Here is an 18,647-nt window from a genome sequence, read left to right on the forward strand (position 1 = left end):
TGATGACAGACAGGATTTTGTAAGGCCCAATAAACCTAGGACCCAACTTCCAGGAGGGAACCTTCAATTTGATATTCTTGGTAGACAACCACACCAGATCACCAACATTCAGGTCCGGACCAAGCACACGTCTCTTATCTGCCACACGCTTATATCTCTCACTCATGCTCTTTAGATTATCCTGAATCTTTTGCCAAATAGATGACAAAGACGAGGAGAATCTGTCCTCATCAAGTAAACCAGAAGACCCCTCTCCCGAGAAAGTCCCGAACTGCGGATGAAACCCATATGCACCAAAAAATGGTGACTTATCAGAGGACTCCTGACGACGGTTATTTAAAGCAAACTCAGCAAGGGACAAAAAAGAACACCAATCCTCTTGATTCTCCGCCACAAAACAGCACAGATATGTCTCCAGATTCTGATTGATGCGCTCTGTCTGGCCATTCGACTGCGGGTGGAAAGCAGAAGAGAATGACAACCGAACCCCCCATGCGAGAACAGAAAGCCTTCCAGAATCTGGAAACAAACTGCGTGCCCCTATCAGAGACTATGTCTGAAGGAATACCATGCAATTTGACAATGTGATCAATAAATGCCTGCGCCAGCGTCTTAGCATTGAGCAAACCAGGAAAAGGGATGAAATGCACCATTTTGCTAAAACGGTCCACCACCACCAGAATCACAGTCTTCCCCGAGGAACGAGGCAGGTCCGTTATGAAGTCCATGGACAGATGTGTCCAAGGACGGGAAGGAATGGGTAAGGGAAGGAGAGGACCTGATGGCCGTGAATGAGGGACTTTGGCACGAGCGCAAGTCTCGCAGGCTGCCACAAAACCCTCAACCGACTTACGAAGCGCAGGCCACCAGAATCTCCGAGCGATGAGATCCAGTGTGGCTCTTGCCCCTGGGTGCCCAGCAAGGACCGTATTGTGGTGTTCCTTAAAAATCTTGTGTCTTAAAGCGAGAGGCACAAACAACCTCCCAGGAGGACAAAGATCAGGAGCCTCTGACTGGGCTGCCTACACCTCTGCCTCCAATTCAGAAAAAAGAGCAGAGACCACCACACCTTCAGCCAAAATGGGACCCGGGTCTTCAAAATTCCCGCCTCCCGGAAAACAACGTGACAGGGCATCCGCCTTCACATTCTTAACTCCAGGGCGGAACGTGACAACAAAATTAAACCTAGAAAAGAACAAAGACCATCTGGCCTGTCTCGGGTTCAGACGCTTGGCTGGCTCCAAGTAGGCCAGATTTTTATGGTCAGTAAATACGGTAATAGGGTGTCTGGCTCCCTCTAGCCAATGGCGCCATTCCTCAAAAGCCAACTTGATGGCCAACAATTCCCTATCTCCCACATCGTAATTTCTCTCTGCGGAGGAGAGTTTTTTCGAGAAAAAGGCACACGGTCGCCATTTGGCAGGAGAGGAACCCTGAGACAAGACCGCCCCCACACCCACCTCAGAAGCATCAACCTCAACTATGAAGGGTAAAGAAATATCAGGTTGCACCAAGATGGGAGCGGAAGCAAAACTCTCCTTGATATTAGAAAAAGCCTTACGCGCCTCTACTGTCCAAGAAGAAAAATCTACCCCCTTTCTGGTCATATCAGTGAGTGGTTTAACAATAGACGAATAATTCAAAATAAACTTCCTGTAATAATTGGCAAAGCCCAAAAAACTCATCAGCGCCTTCTGATTCTCAGGAAGCTCCCACTCAAGCACAGCGCGGACCTTCTCGGGGTCCATGCGAAAACCAGAAGCGGAGAGAAGAAACCCCAGAAATTTAATTTCTGGAACCGCAAACACACATTTTTCCAGTTTCGCATATAATTTATTCTCCCACAGGATGAGCAAGACCTGACGTAAATGTTCCTTATGAGTCTTGAAATCAGGAGAAAAAATCAAAATGTCATCCAAATACACTAATACAAATTTTCCCATCAAATGATAAAAAATGCTGTTCACGAAATGCTGAAAAACGGCTGGGGCATTCATCAAACCAAAAGGCATAACCAAATTCTCAAAATGGCCCTCAGGGGTATTGAAGGCCGTCTTCCATTCGTCTCCTTCTCTGACCCTGACCAGGTTGTATGCCCCTCTTAGATCTAATTTGGAAAAGACTTTAGCCCCAACAATCTGGTTAAACAGGTCCGGGATCAGAGGAAGCGGATAAGGGTCACGAATAGTGATACTGTTCAGCTCCCTGAAATCCTTAAAGAACCATCTTTTTTCTTAACAAAGAAAAAAACAGCGGCAACAGGTGACTTCGAGGGTCGTATGTGTCCTTTTCTCAGACTCTCAGAGATATAAGCACGCATAGCGATCCTCTCAGGTTGGGAAATATTGTATAAACGAGATTTAGGCAGCTTGGCACCTGGGACGAGATTAATAGGGCAATTGTACTCCCTGTGCGGGGGCAAATCCTGAACTCCACTCTCAGAGAAGACATCCGAAAATTCAGAGAGAAAAGATGGTACAGTCTTAGTAGCAACCTCAGAAACAGATGTCGTGAGGCAATTCTCTCTGCAAAAGTCACTCCAACCATTTATTTGCCTCACTTGCCAATCAATGGTGGGGTTATGTTTAGTGAGCCAGGGTAGCCCCAACACTAGAGGAGTAGGCAAACCGCTAAGGACGAAACATGACACATCCTCAACATGAGCATCACTCACAATTAAACGGATATTGTGAACTATGCCCTTTAATGATTTCTGAGAAAGTGGAGCGGAATCAATAGCAAAAACAGGAATATCCTTTTCCAAAGTGCGCACCTGGAAACCATGAGTTATTGCAAATTGATTATCAATGAGATTGACAGCTGCTCCACTATCCACAAAAATCTCACAAAAAATGCTCTTGCTCTCTAACGCCACCCTAGCAGGCAGGACAAAACGGGAACTACAAGCAAACTAAAAACCTTCAATTTCCGCCTCAACCCTGCCTATAGTAACAGACGGAACATTTTTAAAATATTTTTTCCTGTTTGTTTCTTTATTACTCCCAGAAAACTGCCTGAATCTCCTAGAGGGACAAACATTTGCCAAATGATTTATACCTCCACAACAAAAACAAACCCTCCCATGCGAGCTGAATCTTCTATTGTCAGAAGCAATCAACCCCAGCTGCATGGGCTCCTGCTCAGAAGGGGCTGACAGCGACCGAGACCCCTGCGCACAGAATGAGACCGCTGCACTGTCCTGGGACTGAGTATGACAGGAAGGAGATATCTCTCCTCTCTCTCTAAGATGCCTGTCAATACGAATGGCCTGAGGCATAGCAGAGTCCAAGGAAATAGGCCTCTCATGAAAGGCAAATGCATCTTTCAATCCCTCTGAAAGACCATGGCAAAATTGACTTCGGAGTGCAGCATCATTCCAACCAGTATCAGCTGCCCATCTCCGAAATTCTGAGCAGTATATCTCTGCGGATTGTTTACCCTGGCATAATAGAGGTAGTCTAGACTCAGCCAGAGCAACACGATCCGGATCATCATATATCTGACCCAGGGCTAAAAAGAATTCATCCACTGAACGGAGAGGCCGTGCCCCCTCCGGCAGCGAAAAGGCCCAAGACTGAGCGTTACCCCTGAGCAGCGATATAATGATCCCCACCCTCCGTTCCTCATCACCAGAGGAATGGGGAAGAAGGCGAAAATGGAGTTTGCAAGCCTCTCTAAAACGCACAAAATTCTCACTACCCCCAGAGAACGTATCCGGGAGCGAGATTTTAGGCTCAGAACAAACTCCATGAACGCAAGCTGAACCGGTCACTTGAAACTGAGAAAAAGTCTTACGGAAATCAGCTACCTCCAATGAAAGACCCTGGAAGCGTTCAGCCAAAAGTGAAACTGGATCCATGCTTGAGACGGTTTTGGCGGCTTATAATGTCACGGACGGTGTACAGGAAACAAGACAATGCAACATGCATATAATGTCACGGACGGTGTACAGGAAACAAGACAATGCAACATGCATATATGACTGACTGGATCCAAAGCTAAGGAACCAAAAGGGAGACCCCTGCATAAGACCTGGCACTTTCCCTGGCTGCTCAGCCTATGCAAAAATCCCAAAAGTGGATGGTTGCATATCCACGTACCTCGACTATATAACACCTGAACACCCTACAATAGTGAGGGGACACGACCACCGGCTCCCTACACCAGACACGGAGGGAGTCAGGGTCACCTGGGATCCAGCAAACAGAAAATAACAGATAAATGTACAGCACTTAACTTAGTAGCAGACTGGGAAATAGGATCAGCATGCACACACACTCCAGGAAGAAGTATAAGCCGCCCAGTAATGCATTATGGAGAGGAATTTAAAGGGAAGCAATCAGTCCAACTACATGACAGCTGAGAGAGGCTAATGAGATGAGGAACTGAACACCACAACAAAGAAAACTCAAGGAGGAGGTTCTGAAGGGCTTCTTTCAGAGCTTCTCAGCTGTCTGGTTGTGACAGGAACAGGTCGATCTCAAAGTCAACGTGGCAGAACTGCTCAGCTAGGCTGAATCCCAACCCTCGGTTGGGGAGGGGGATGCAGCCCGGGGGCAGTTCTAAACCTGTGAGGTTCACCACTATGTCGATGGCATTGGTGTTCACAACTTCATTGATTTTTCTTATTGTCTCCACGAGACCTGGCGTCTCCGTCTCGTCAACTTGCGGATCTCTTTGGGTCTTTCTTGTACATCTGCCACGCCCCCTTCTCGTTCTTTTTCTAAAGGGGTGGAGTTATTCAATTGATTGGCTCTATTTTCGAATCGGTTGCCCAGAAGTTGTTACGTCCTCGTCGTGGGGTGCGCTTGGGGCGCATCCTTTTTTTGCCCCAATCAAACACACGGTCCAGTTCATAGTCATTTTTGTCCCTAATAAATGTATCTCTCTTTTTTTCTCCTTAATCTCCATTTGTGTGGCCAGGAGCTTTTTATTCAATCTTTTTTCAAAGTTGTCAAATTGGGACTCCATCAATCTCTTCTGTAGTTCCTCTCGTGCTTTGCTTAATTCATCTGTTACTGCAGCGTATTCCTTTTCGTCTCAAGCCAGCACAAGACCCATAATTTGTATTGAGAACTGCTGATGTACATCCTTCCACGCGCCCACGAATGTCGGGTCATCGTTGTACTGCACAATTTCTTTAAACAGAGGCAGGCCTCTCGGGACCTGTCCACAGTCTTTGTAAGACTTCAGGGACTTAATTGTCCAGAATAGTCTCACCTCTTTATCTGCCAGCTGAAAGATTTTGGATTCCAAAGCCTTGGTGCTGATGGCATGTATATAGTCTCCTTCGTCACAAACTGCAAAGTAGGTGTCCTGCCCTTTCTCTCCCCTGTGTTAAACTGCATGCGGTTTCTTGTATAGCCGTGGGGGCCAGAACCTGAGAGTCCTCTGCGTGCTCAGCCATCGTTAAAGTCATAAATCAAATTTGCAAAATAAGGATAGAATGTGGCGGCACTACTACTATGTCAGGTAAATGAAGTCGGCCCCATTTACTGGCTAAGTGTCAATGGTGTGAACTATGGTGTGAACACGGTCTGAAGGAGATGAAATCCAGAGATGGATTTCATCACCTTCAGACCGTGTTCACACCATAGTTAGCGCAGTGGTAGGACCCCTTGCCATGCTGAGAGACCGTGACGTGGTGCATGATGGGCTCCGATATGTTCCTGACAGGAATATCTTGGCAAAATTCTCAGCTTTTAATATCCGCTTGTATAATTAGCTAGTATAATCAGTGGCATATCCGTTTGGTGCATTTTTTTCTGTGATTTATATAATTATATTTTCATCCGCACAATACTCTGTTTTGTGTAGGATGCCTCTGTGCTGCATGTGGACCGCGCCGGCATCCTCCATTGTACGCATGTTTTGCTGGGGATGGTCGTTTGCTGCAGTCCACATGCGGTGGGACTGTTCCCCCAATGAAAAACACGCTACAGTGTTTGGCGTTTGAGCAGTTCCCCCATATTTGCCACTATATTTCTGTAATTTTGTTTTATATGTATTGAATGTGCCTTTACCAGGCATTTAAACATTCTTTTGCACCTGGTAACCTCTATCACACGGTCTGATATGGGTGTGGCTTACAGTCTTGCTTTATTCACATTGCATTAGTTGCCCTGCTATACGGTTGTGTGGAAGCTTGGCTGTGAGCTGGATTTCATCACCTTCAGACCATGTTCACACCATAGTTAGCATAGTGGTAGGACCCTTGCCATGCTGAGAGACCGTGACATGGTGCATGATGGGCTCCGATGTCTTCCTGACAGGAATATATTGGCAAAAGTCTCAGCTTTTAATATCTGCTTGTATGACTAGCTAGCATAGTCAGTGGCATATCCGTTTGGTGCATTTTTTTCTGTGATTTATACAATCGGCTTATTCCTGCCTACCCCAAAACCCCTGTATGGTACTTCGTACCAAAAATCCATAAGTCGCTGACCCAGGCCGCCCTATAGTAGCCGGGATTGGGACAGTGACAGAACCACTATCTAGCTACGTTGACTGGCTCCTCAGGCCACTCCTTGTAGGCACTCCGACGTAAAGGGGCCCAAATTCCTTTTATGAGGGCATTTTTAGACATTTGGATCCCAGACTTCTTCTCACGCTTTCGGGCCCCTAAAATGCCAGGGCAGTATAAATACCCCACATGTGACCCCATTTTGAAAAGAAGACACCCCAAGGTATTCAATAAGGGGCATGGCGAGTTCATAGAAAAAATTTTTGGGGGGCACAAGTTAGCGGAAATTTACGCATTTGGATTCCGTGAGGGGTATGGTGAGTTCATGTGAGATTTTATTTTTTGACACAAGTTAGTGGAATATGAGACTTTGTAAGAGAAAAAAAAAACAATTTCCGCTAACTTGGGCCAAAAAAATGTCTGAATGGAGCCTTACATGGGGGTGATCAATGACAGGGGGGTGATCAGGGAGTCTATATGGGGTGATCACCCCCCTGTAAGGCTCCATTCAGACATCCGTATGTGTTTTGCGGATCCACGGATCGGATCCGCAAAACACATACGGACGTCTGAATGGATCCTTACAGGGGGGGTGATCAATGACAGGGGGGTGATCACCCATATAGACTCCCTGATCACCCCCCTGTCATTGATCACCCCCCTGTAAGGCTCCATTCAGACGTCCGTATGTTTTTTACGGATCCACGGATACATGGATCGGATCCGCAAAACACATACGGACGTCTGAATGGAGCCTTACAGGGGGGTGATCAATGACAGGGGGGTGATCAGGGAGTCTATATGGGGTGATCACCCCCCTGTCATTGATCACCCCCCTGTAAGGCTCCATTCAGACGTCCGTATGTTTTTTACGGATCCACGGATACATGGATCGGATCCGCAAAACACATAAGAACGTCTGAATGGAGCCTTACAGGGGGGGTGATCAATGACAGAGGGGTGATCAATAGCAAAAAGTAGTTGTAGAATCGCACTCACCAGATCTCGAGGTCATCCGGAATGCAACAGCCTACCTGGAGTCCAAGATTCATCAGGGCTCCTGAGTAACAAGTCCCATAAAAGCAGATGGAGGCAGCATATCCGGTATAAAAAAATCCCTTTAATGGGAGCCGCTTGGGTGAACAAACGTGCAGCAGGTCGCGACGTTTCGGCTGATTCACAGCCTTTATCAAACACAATGTGAAATCTAACAAATCATGCTTAAATACATTAAAACACACCCACTCTCATAGGAGTGGCCAATAATACAATGAGTGAAGTGCTGATGTCATCAAAATGAGTACACTTGTGCTCCTACATGGTGTCTTAGTATACACCCACACTGGGTATAAGATCCACTGCCCCACATACCTTCATGGCGCACATGTTCCTAGGCGTCCCTTAGCAACCAGAATTGACCTGAATTGGCTATCTGTATAGTGTTTTTAATTGAATTTTGTTTTTTATTAATTCACATGCTTGTATCTTTCCAATCCACACAGCATCATGGTTCACTGATCCATTATGTGATTCGTTCCTGCCTGCACCCCTGTCATGAATGTGGGGGTCCCTAGTTGCACGTCACTGATGCGGGCGGTGTTGGATCCCGTATACGTCCTTGGCAACACGGGGCTGGCTGGACGATGAGGGGGCGGAGCTATGATGTCACCTTGGCCGGGTTTCGGCTGGTGACGTGGAGGTTGTGAGACTCTGCCCGCGCCCCCCCCGGACGGTCCCCGATTGTGCCGCACGAGGTAAGGTGGTTAACGGATGACTTGGCGGTGTGTTGTGGTTGCCGCACCACTTGGTTGAGGATCCTGCCGCCGATGTCGCTGACGTGCGGATGAGAGTTGATCGCCCACACCGCGAGCAGGTGGGCGGATCGATTCACAGGCGTCCCTAGCGACGGCGCGCGCGCTATGGGGGGTTCGGGATGACATGATGATCGCATGGGTGGAGCCGCTGGCGATCAGGTGACCCAGAACTGGTCATGCAGTGGCGTGACCCCTCCTCCCCGGACATGCGTGCTGGTTGCTAAGGGACGCCTAGGAACATGTGCGCCATGAAGGTATGTGGGGCAGTGGATCTTATACCCAGTGTGGGTGTATACTAAGACACCATGTAGGAGCACAAGTGTACTCATTTTGATGACATCAGCACTTCACTCATTGTGTTATTGGCCACTCCTATGAGAGTGGGTGTGTTTTAATTTATTTAAGCATGATTTGTTAGATTTCACATTGTGTTTGATAAAGGCTGTGAATCAGCTGAAACGTCACGACCTGCTGCACGTTTGTTCACCCAAGCGGCTCCCATTAAAGGGATTTTTTATACCGGATATGCTGCCTCCATCTTCTTTTAGGGGGGTGATCAATGACAGGGGGGTGATCAGGGAGTCTATATGGGTGATCACCCCCCTGTCATTGATCACCCCCCTGTAAGGCTCCATTCAGACGTCCGTATGTGTTTTGCGGATCCGATCCATGTATTCGTAGATCCGGAAAAGTCATACGGACGTCTGAATGGAGCCTTACAGGGGGGTGATCAATGACAGGGGGGTGATCAGGGAGTCTATATGGGGTGATCACCCCCCTGTCATTGATCACCCCCTGTAAGGCTCCATTCAGACGTCCATATGTGTTTTGCGGATCCGATCCATGTATCCGTGGATCCGTAAAAAACATACGGACGTCTGAATGGAGCCTTACAGGGGGGTGAGCAATGACAGGGGGGTGATCAGGGAGTCTATATGGGGTGAACAGGGGTTAATAAGGGGTTAATAAGTGACAGGGGGAGTGTAGTGTAGTGGTGTTTGGTGCTACTTATTACTGAGCTGCCTGTGTCCTCTGGTGGTCGATCCAAGCAAAAGGGACCACCAGAGGACCAGGTAGCAGGTTTATTAGACGCTGTTATCAAAAGGGGGTTAAACAGGGGTTAAAAAAAATCGCATCTCCAGCCTGCCAGCGAACGATCGCCGCTGGCAGGCTGGAGATCCACTCACTTACCTTCCGATCCGGTGAATGCGCGCGCCTGTGAGCGCGCGTTCACAGGAAATCTCGCGTCTCGCGAGATGACGCATATATGTGTGACTGTACGCAGAGCTGCCGCCTCCGGACCGCGATCCTGCGGTCCAGAGGCGGTTAAACTCAGCAATGGTGGAAAAGAGTTAAGCAACCCTATAGATTAAAACTGCTTTATACTGTAGATGGGAGTCCAATACCAGACAGTGCTTTCTTGAAACATGGAGTCCTTGGACTAAAGATATTGTCCCTAGATGAGATGAACAATGATTTACCATACTTACTGGCCGGCGATCTGCATATTGTATTGTATCATACATTATTATATTGTTATGCATAATTTCATTTACCCTTTTGCAATGGTATCTGCATCTGAATATGATTGTTCCTTATGTTATAATTTTTTGGGCATGGCATCCTCCTACTGTTCCTATATCTTTGTTCCCTTGTTATTTCATTTTATATGTTCTACCTGAAAGCATTTTTGCTTTCTCTTGTTTTTGTTTACTTTTTTTTTACTTGTTTTTTGTTTACTTCTTTTTTACTTGTTTTTGTTTTACTTTTGTACCTTCAGAAACTTTTTTTTTTAAATTAATGCATTGTACTTAATATGTGCTAAAATAATTTTCCTGATAGGTTTTCAATTAATATTTTTCTATGTTTTTCTTTGAATGCTGGTTGTTGCCACACAAATGCACACGTGTGTACTGTATGTGAAATCAAGCAGCCATAGAAGACAAATAGAGCTATGTTTTTAATCAAAAACTATTAGGAAAATTATTTTAACCAATAATATGTGCAATGTAATTATTTAACAATAAAATTCTCCTGAAAGTGTACGTAGCCTTTAAACAACTCTAAGCCTATACAACTCTACTGTTGCTTTCAAAACTCATTAATTGTGGTTCCTCTTAAAATTCTCATAATATAATGAAAAAGATGAAGAAAGAGGAGCCATAGTAGTCAGGATTCATACTCTAAACAATTCATCAGATTTTGTTTAGGACAGTGCTGATGGTAGATCATTAGGCCAAAAAAGTAGATGGTTTGCAAAAATGTGAAACATTTCAAGCTATTGAAATCCCATACTTTTGCTAATAAGAGAGGTTTTTACTTAAATCTTCCCCTTTTTATCTTCCCTCCAAGAGCTTATATGCTTAACAAATTAGACATACTTGACTCAATAGATGTATGTTAGATGTATATGTCATCCTGGTACACATCTGTTTCAAAGAGACAAAAAGATTTCCAGAGATATATAAAAGATTAAAGTATAAAGTGAGACTAAGGACGACAGAAAGAAATAAAACACAGCAGAAGAGCTGAAAAGAGCAGATGTTTATTGTGATCAAGATGGGAAGAAGTTCACACAACATTTGCAAATTGATCTTTAACAATGTTTAAAATCTATTAGTATGTATAGTCAATAATTTCAGATTTTTTTTTAAGGTGGGGTTCAAGAACATTGGACGATGGCTTTACGGGGGGAGGGGAATCTGTGTTAAAACCTAATATTTCTGGTGGTACAGGGATGAGAGAATGGATTGTACGGATTCATCCCAAGTTTCCAAAAATATTGCATACTAACAAACACAAATTTCTTGTGGTTTGTATTGGGCAAATCACAGAGCAAGACACATGTGTAATACTCCACTGGAAAAGAAATGTACAAGCCAGCTCTCCTTCCTAAAGGAAAAGAGCACCGAATTTTCCTGTATTACGCTTTTCTACATGAGACATGCAAGCCAGTTCTTCAAGTGCTTCAAGAGAAAATTGCCCTGGTTAGCTGAGTGGCCTTTGCTGTGGTCTTGGGGGATATGCTTTTTCACTAAGGAGACTACCTAGTATGCATGAGGAGTACTGTAGTCCAGCCAACGCTGCTCAGCATATTTGGGCTAAATATATGCAAAATGGCATATTTTCTGTTGGCATCAGATAAGCTTAGTGTTCTTTTCATTTTTAAAGAAAAGTTACCTCATACCAGCAGAAGTAAAATATGCTAATTTGCATATATTTTTCACAAACATGTAGAGTAACATTGGCTAGACTGCAATACTCCTTATGCACACTAGGTTGTCACTCTAAGGCGACTTTCACACTTGCGTTTAACTTTTCCGGTATTGAGATCCGGCTTCCGTTTGGTCTACATTCACTGTCAATGGGGACAAAACTGAACTGAACAGAACGGAATGCTCCAAAATGCATTCCGTTATGTTTGGTTGCATTCCCATACCGGAGAGCAAACTGCAGCAAGTGGTGGTTTTCTGTCCAGCATGGGATGATTTTCTCAGACACAATAGAAAACGCATCCGGCACCCATTGACTTACAATGGTGTTCATGCTGGATCCGTCATTGCTATTTTAAAGATAATACAACTGGAGCCGTTCATAACAGATGCAGCTGGTTGTATTATGAGAAACGGAAGTGTCTTTGATGATCCCTGCTGTGAAAATAGCTTTATGAGAAAGACTATCCTTAAGACTACCACAAAGGCCACTCAGCTGACCAGCACAATTTTCTTGTGCAACACTTAGTTCTATATTCCTTTTGGAAATAGCACTGACTTGCATGTCTCCTTTAGAGAAGTATAATAGTGGGATGTTCAGTACGCTTTTAGAAGGAGAACTGCCTTGCTGATTTAATTATAGTGTATTCAATTTGGACCTGAATTGACCTTTAGGAAAAATTCACTGATTCCGACATGAAATGAATTTCAAGAAATTTGCTTATCTCTACCAGGGATTACTGTAGGTAATTTAGGGCAGAAACATGTACTCTCATTTAATTATATTGTATCTAAATTGTTCCAAAGTTCTTTATAGGGGTCAGAGTTCTGACTGTGTGATCCAGAGCTTCAAGTCCCCAGCTTCCCTTCACAAAGCTGTGGTAACATAATAAAATTCTGCTTTCAGACATTGCTAGGTGATGAAAGCAATAAGGCACCTATAGTAAATCCATATGCAGAGAGCTCCCCTCGTGGCAGCCAACATTTTTAGTTTTTCATTTAACTCAACCAGGTACATGATTTCCTTTTTGTGACAGTACTTCAAGGAAGACGTTTTTTACATGTGACATAAGTTATATACATTAACATATAAAAGGCTATTCATTTTATGTTAAATGTTTATGCCATCTGAATTCTTAACAATATTAGGTATACTAAAAAAAATTACCATGTTACCTTTTGATTTGGAATATCAGGATCTTCATTTTTGAGCATCGATTTAGTACTTTGCGTATTTATATTTTTCTTGCTTGAAGCTCCAGCCTTAGGTTTACAGCTTCTCTGATGGATTACGAGGCGGTCACTTGCAAAGGTTCTGCCACAGTTTGAACATGGCAACAGTTGACCCTTAAAACTCTGCCAAGAAGCTTCATTTTGTAATTCTAGACTTGCTCCTTTAGACAAATCCACTTGAGGCTTTAGAGGAATAGGCCTTCGTTGACCTTTAGGTAACCTATCGTTTTCTATTTTCCATTTCTCAAGGCACTTTGGTTCATGTATTGGAAGAGATTTAGTTCCAAACTCTCGTCCACATATGTAACAAATTAATGTCCTTGGCTTTACTGAGTTGTGAGGATTCATTGCATTGGAAAACCCACTGCCCATTTTAGATTCTGGCATTGAATTTTGATTTGTTAATGTCTGGTTAGAAGTGGAATGCTGAGATCCTAAACTCTTACCGGTCGGTTTGCAACTTCTTTGGTGCACAAGAAGCCGATCTGGAAGAAATGTACGGCCACAGTTCCCACATAGTAAAAGTTGTGATTGGGAACTTTGCCAGGCAGCCTCATTTGAAGCCTCTTCTGAGCCATCTTTACAAACCTGAGGTTTAATTGGAGCTGCTCGTCTGAGATGTTTTGGAAGACTTTCATTCTCTATGTGCCATTTTTCGAGGCATTTGGGTTCATGGATGGCAATTGACTTTGAGCCAAACTCTCTACCACAAATGTAGCAGACTTTAAAACCTGGTCTTCGAGGAGGAATTACAGGCCTTTTTTCTTCCCTCTTCGACATGCTTTCTGTAGATCTTCTCACTAATATAGCTGTTTCCGGTCGGACAATTTTACTCATATGAGATACTGACTTAACATCTGTTTCTTTACAAATCTTACTTGTTTCTTTGCTATTGGTCATTAGCTAATTAAATCAGTTTTATTTAAGGGCAACATCTGTCACCATTTTAATTTCTTTTGTGACTTGCTCACAATTTCACTGATGTTCCGACTTTAATTTTAACCTGAAATGTGATGTATAAAATTATTACTCATGTATTACTATTATGTTATAAAACTTGTATCATTGACATAATCTAAATACTACCTATACATATACTGTATAACACTAAGTTAACTACAAGTGGTGCTCTCTCATTTAGGATTACTTAATATAACCGATTTATGACTTTTGTGGGCATTGAATAAAATTTATATTAGGGAGGGTATCTTCAGACAGAGATTTTTATTTATTTTTTACAATAGATTTCGGGACATTTTAAAACATGGCTAACATTACCTGCCCATTGATTTTAATGGAAATCCATGTTGTAGTTCATATGGCAGGGATGTTTCTGTGTTCTGCCCAGCAGGGTTAGAAATTGATTCTAGTTCTTTTTGCCAGGGTCAGGTTAATTCTGAAGTGTTTAGTGTGGTTATAGCACCATCTAGCAGTCTTAATTTGTATTACACTTTGTTTGCCTGTTACAATACTTCTGCATTGTGGGTGGTGCACTGCATTGTGGGAGTTCAAAGCATCCTGGGAAAGAGAAGTCTCCAATCTCCAGGACACATCAGCAGAGCTGTCCTATGAATGTCTCCTTCTCAAACTCCAACATCCTTGTAAAAGCTTATCTGGTTAGAGATATACCTTTGTTTCAAGGATATTGTGTGTTGCAGAACTGTTCAACTAGTTGTAATTGTTACTCAGAGATGTATTACTACTGTTAGCTAGCCATGCAATCTTATGTACAGGCAGCCATTTTACCATGTGCTTCAGTATTAATGTAATGTTATAGTATATGCTATGCTATGCTTAATACTTATACATGTTATTTGTATTCTTGTAGTTTTATCAAACAATCCTGTTTTACCAATCAATCGATCAATCAATCGTATATAATCAATCACCTATGTACGAACTGTTGACCAATAAACAAGTTAGACTACAAAGAACAGTCCTCTTATTTGGAAGACAGGAATGGTTTGTGCTGAATGTCAGACTGCACACTGTGTGAACGTGTATGAAGACAGAACTTTCTGCATGAAAATTTGGAATCCATGTTGTGGAAAAAACAGAACGATCATTTTTATTCATGACGTGGATCCACAGAATGTAAACTAAAATTCCACAGCAGAAATGTGAGGGACAGTCCTGTAATTCTAACAGTCCTGGACAGTCCTGGATTCTGAGCTTTTCAATAGCTATTCATGAGGTATCCATTAAACAGATGACATTATAGCCTGTGGGTGACAGATACCACTGTTATGCATCACTTTAATAGATGCATAAACCATAGGCTATAATTCATCCATTTAATGGATACATGATAAAAACCTCATGACATGTATGGTTAATGGACACCTGCGATGGATGCAATATAGTAACATCCTTCACTTGTAGGCTATAATTTTAAAAAGAATGTATACTGTACAGTTATACAAATGTCAGAACTTGAACTAATCTTATTGTGGCATAATAACATAAATGGCTTGTATTTTAAAATTTGAGTATACAATTCTGAATAACTCCAGTTTTACAAAAATTACTTTTAAAGTATAGCAAATATAGCAAATATACCATTTTTATATTATGCATACTAGACATTGAGGAAGGAGTAAAGCGTACTCCGAAACACGTCTGGCGTATCTTCTGACCACTAAGAACAATTGCTGGGACCACCGATTACGCCCCGACTGCTTACTATTATATAGTGCTCCAGGTGAAACGATCTCTGCCTGTATATGGCACCCACTCCAGCTACAAGCTGCAGCAATATCAAGGTGGAGGAGACCCACCTTGAAGCTTGGACAACAGACCAGACTGAGCAAAGCAGAGCAATTGAGGGACATAAGGTGGAGACACCAGCAGGATTGTTACGGAGATCCAACTGAATGAGAAGGGAGGTAAGACATGGCACTCATCTGCTGTTACCACACAATTGATATCATTGTGACTGTTTATCACTATATAGCAAGATTGTGTCAATCTTCAATAACAATCCACAATTACCTCATGAGGATCTATCTACATGAATGAACTGAAAACTGATGTGCACAGACGCACAGTCGATACCCTATGGCCTTATTAATATGAACTGTATTTAACCCTTTATGTACTCCAATTTTATGTGTTATTATTACTTTATATTTTCTATTTATATTGGAATTTTATTCTTTTTTCAGTATAGCAAGGGCCCTGCTGACACATTTACTCATTTTAGTGATTAATAAATATATATTGTTTATAATAATCTACTGGTGTCTGGACCTGGTTTTTCCAGGTGAAGGGAGTACCTCCTACCTGTTATATTTCTATATATGGTTTTCAGCATTGGGTTGGTTAGTAGTAGAGCACCTCCAAGTCCATGTTCTAGGTTGGCGTGACCCATTGTATATTGATATACAGTACCTTAATATTATACATATTCATTTTCTGCACCCCAATTACCAATTGTTTTCATGTATAATTGAGTGGAAACAATGCCGAGTAACTCAACTATGCACAAAACTGCAGTGCAGAAAAATGACAGCAGGTGCTCGGGACTGATGACTCAAAATTTGGCTGTAACAGGAGGTAGTTTGTTTACAGAAGGTCTGGATATCAATACAATACTGAGCGTCTACAGGCAACAGTGAAGCATGGTGGAGGTTCCTTGCAAATTGAGGGCTGCTCAATGCTGGGAAATACAGGCAGATACTTATCCATAATGCAATACCATCAGAGAGACATCTGACTGGCTCCAAATTTATCCTGCAGCAGGCCAACCACCCCAAATATACAACCAATGTCATTAAGAGCCATCTCCAGCGTAAAGAAGAATAGGGAGACCCGTAAGTGATGATATGGTGCCCACAAAGCCCTGATCTCAACGTCCCTGAGTCTATCTGGGATTACATGAGGAGAAAGAAGGATCTGAGATGATTGGAACAACCTCCCTGCTGAGATTCTTCAAAAACGGTGTGCAAGTGTGCCTAGAAGAACTGATGCTATTTTGAAGGTAAAAGATAGTCACACCAAATATATATTGTATTTAGATTTCTTTTGTTCATTCACTTTGCATGTGATAGATAGATAGATAGATAGACAGACATGTACTATGTAGAAAAACAGGTAGATAGTAGATACGCACCAAGATGGATGGATGGATGGACTGGCAGACAAGACATAATAGGCGGTCGGATGTACAGGCAGACAGAAGATATTAGATTGATACCTACTAGACAGACAGATACAGTGTATAGATGACATTTTATGTACAACTGGTAAGTAAGACAGGCAGGTAGTGACACATTTGCATCCCATTCTATGACATATCTATCTATCTATCTATCTATCTATCTATCTATCATCTTTATAATATATATATATATATATATATATATCCATCTTATGCTGTAATTTATAAATATTTTATAAACTCATACTCACTGTATGGGGAGATTGGTGTAAAGGAAAACTGGCTTACTTGCCCATAGCAACCAATCAGATTCTAGCTTTTATCTTGCAGAGCTGCTTTGGAAAATGAAAGGTGGAATCTGATTGGTTGCTATGGGCAAGTAAGCCAGTTTTCCTTTGCACCAGTTTTGATAACTCTCCCCCACTGTCGGAGCAGTAATTATCTATGTATATATAACAAACAAGCAGGTAAGTAATATAGATCTTGTATTCTATCAATGTGTCAGTCTGCATATGTCAGTTTAGGGTTGATTGCAGGCACCTTACAACAAAAATAACAGAAAGTAGGAAAAATAAAAATGCTATGCAGACTTCATCTTGGATAATCTTGGTTCATCTGTATTGAGGGGGTGAACCCTTTGTAAGCATGTTCAGTTTTGGAAATGAAGACCCACAAGGCTACACAAATAACAGGTATGGCAGATGACTATAGTCCCAGGTTTATCACATTGCATAGAGGATCAGGAGTAAAGCAGCCATAGCTCATGTCTTACCAGTGGGATGTAAGCTCCAGGGCTCATACATGAGGTTTGCTTGGTGTCTGCTGCCCTGTAGTAGAGGAATGTGAGCTCTGTGGTTGCTGGAGTAACTATAATGAAGCTGCTATCTCTCCGTGTCCAAGCAACATGTCAACAAACCTGAGAAACTGCAGCAGGACCTAATGGCTCCTGTAGTTCAGCAAATAGTGCAGGAACACAAGTGTCGGGATGTCTTCCTGTAAGGCCACAACCTGTATGGGCTTGTCCTAGAACAATGGCCATGTAATCATAAGCTGATCTCCAAGTCTACTCTTCTGACCCAACACAGAAAACAATGCACTGGGTGTATCATGTAGGTATCACACCGAGCTCAGGCACCTAGCTATTGCCTTAGACTATAAACATACAGACATACAGTGACCCCTTTGTAATTTCCTGGATTTCTGCATTGATCACTAATAAAATATGTGTCTACAGTCCTTCATAAGTAATTTTATACGTCTACAGTATATCAGAATACAGTGAGAAACAACCTACATCCCCTTATAATCACAAAGTAGCTTTACAATACGAGGGATCTTTCTTTCGCAGTTTCCCAAACATGACTGATCTTGTTTAATTTATTACTGGGAATGGGAATCAAGAAAGTGCTAAAGATTGCGACTTAAAGGGGTTATCCCATGATTATAGTTAAACCTGAAAATCAGACATGTTGAACATCACTATCTCTTTCTTCAACCAGCTCTGTACCAGATCCAGAGATCCCACCTTATATTGCTCCACTTACCACTGCTAGATTTATTTTAGCGGCCAGTTCAGGGGGTATATCCTCTCTCAGGGTGTGTGTCCTTTATCAGGGGGCATGTCCTTTCTGCTACACCTCTCTCAATCTAATTGTCACAGTTATATATGGCTAGCAGCAGTTTAAAAATGAACTGAGTATGTGCGTTCACCTTAGCAATGTTACTGAGATAGACAGAGAAATAGGCAAAAGAACAAACACCAAGTG

At 42.7% G+C, this 18,647-nt stretch overlaps 1 protein-coding gene across 2 annotated transcripts in view; it reads right to left on the minus strand.

Annotated features, from left to right (window-relative positions):
* Positions 1-17,724, minus strand: part of LOC122935345 (zinc finger protein 474-like) — a 45,533-nt gene extending 27,809 nt beyond the window's left edge. Inside the window, exons 1-2 of one of the 2 annotated variants that reach the window (XM_044291113.1) lie at positions 17,654-17,724; positions 12,666-13,725 (exon numbers count right to left, since the gene is read on the minus strand). In XM_044291113.1, the coding sequence (XP_044147048.1) occupies positions 12,666-13,622 (957 nt within the window). In that variant the 5' untranslated portion in view covers positions 13,623-13,725; positions 17,654-17,724. Of the gene's footprint in view, positions 1-12,665; positions 13,726-16,833; positions 16,907-17,653 lie in introns of those variants that run through there. The other variant, XM_044291119.1, reaches the window with a different exon arrangement.
* Positions 17,725-18,647: the final 923 nt, after the last annotated feature.

The sequence above is a fragment of the Bufo gargarizans genome, chromosome 1 (genome assembly GCF_014858855.1).
Source record: "Bufo gargarizans isolate SCDJY-AF-19 chromosome 1, ASM1485885v1, whole genome shotgun sequence".
Taxonomy (NCBI): Eukaryota; Metazoa; Chordata; class Amphibia; order Anura; family Bufonidae; genus Bufo; species Bufo gargarizans.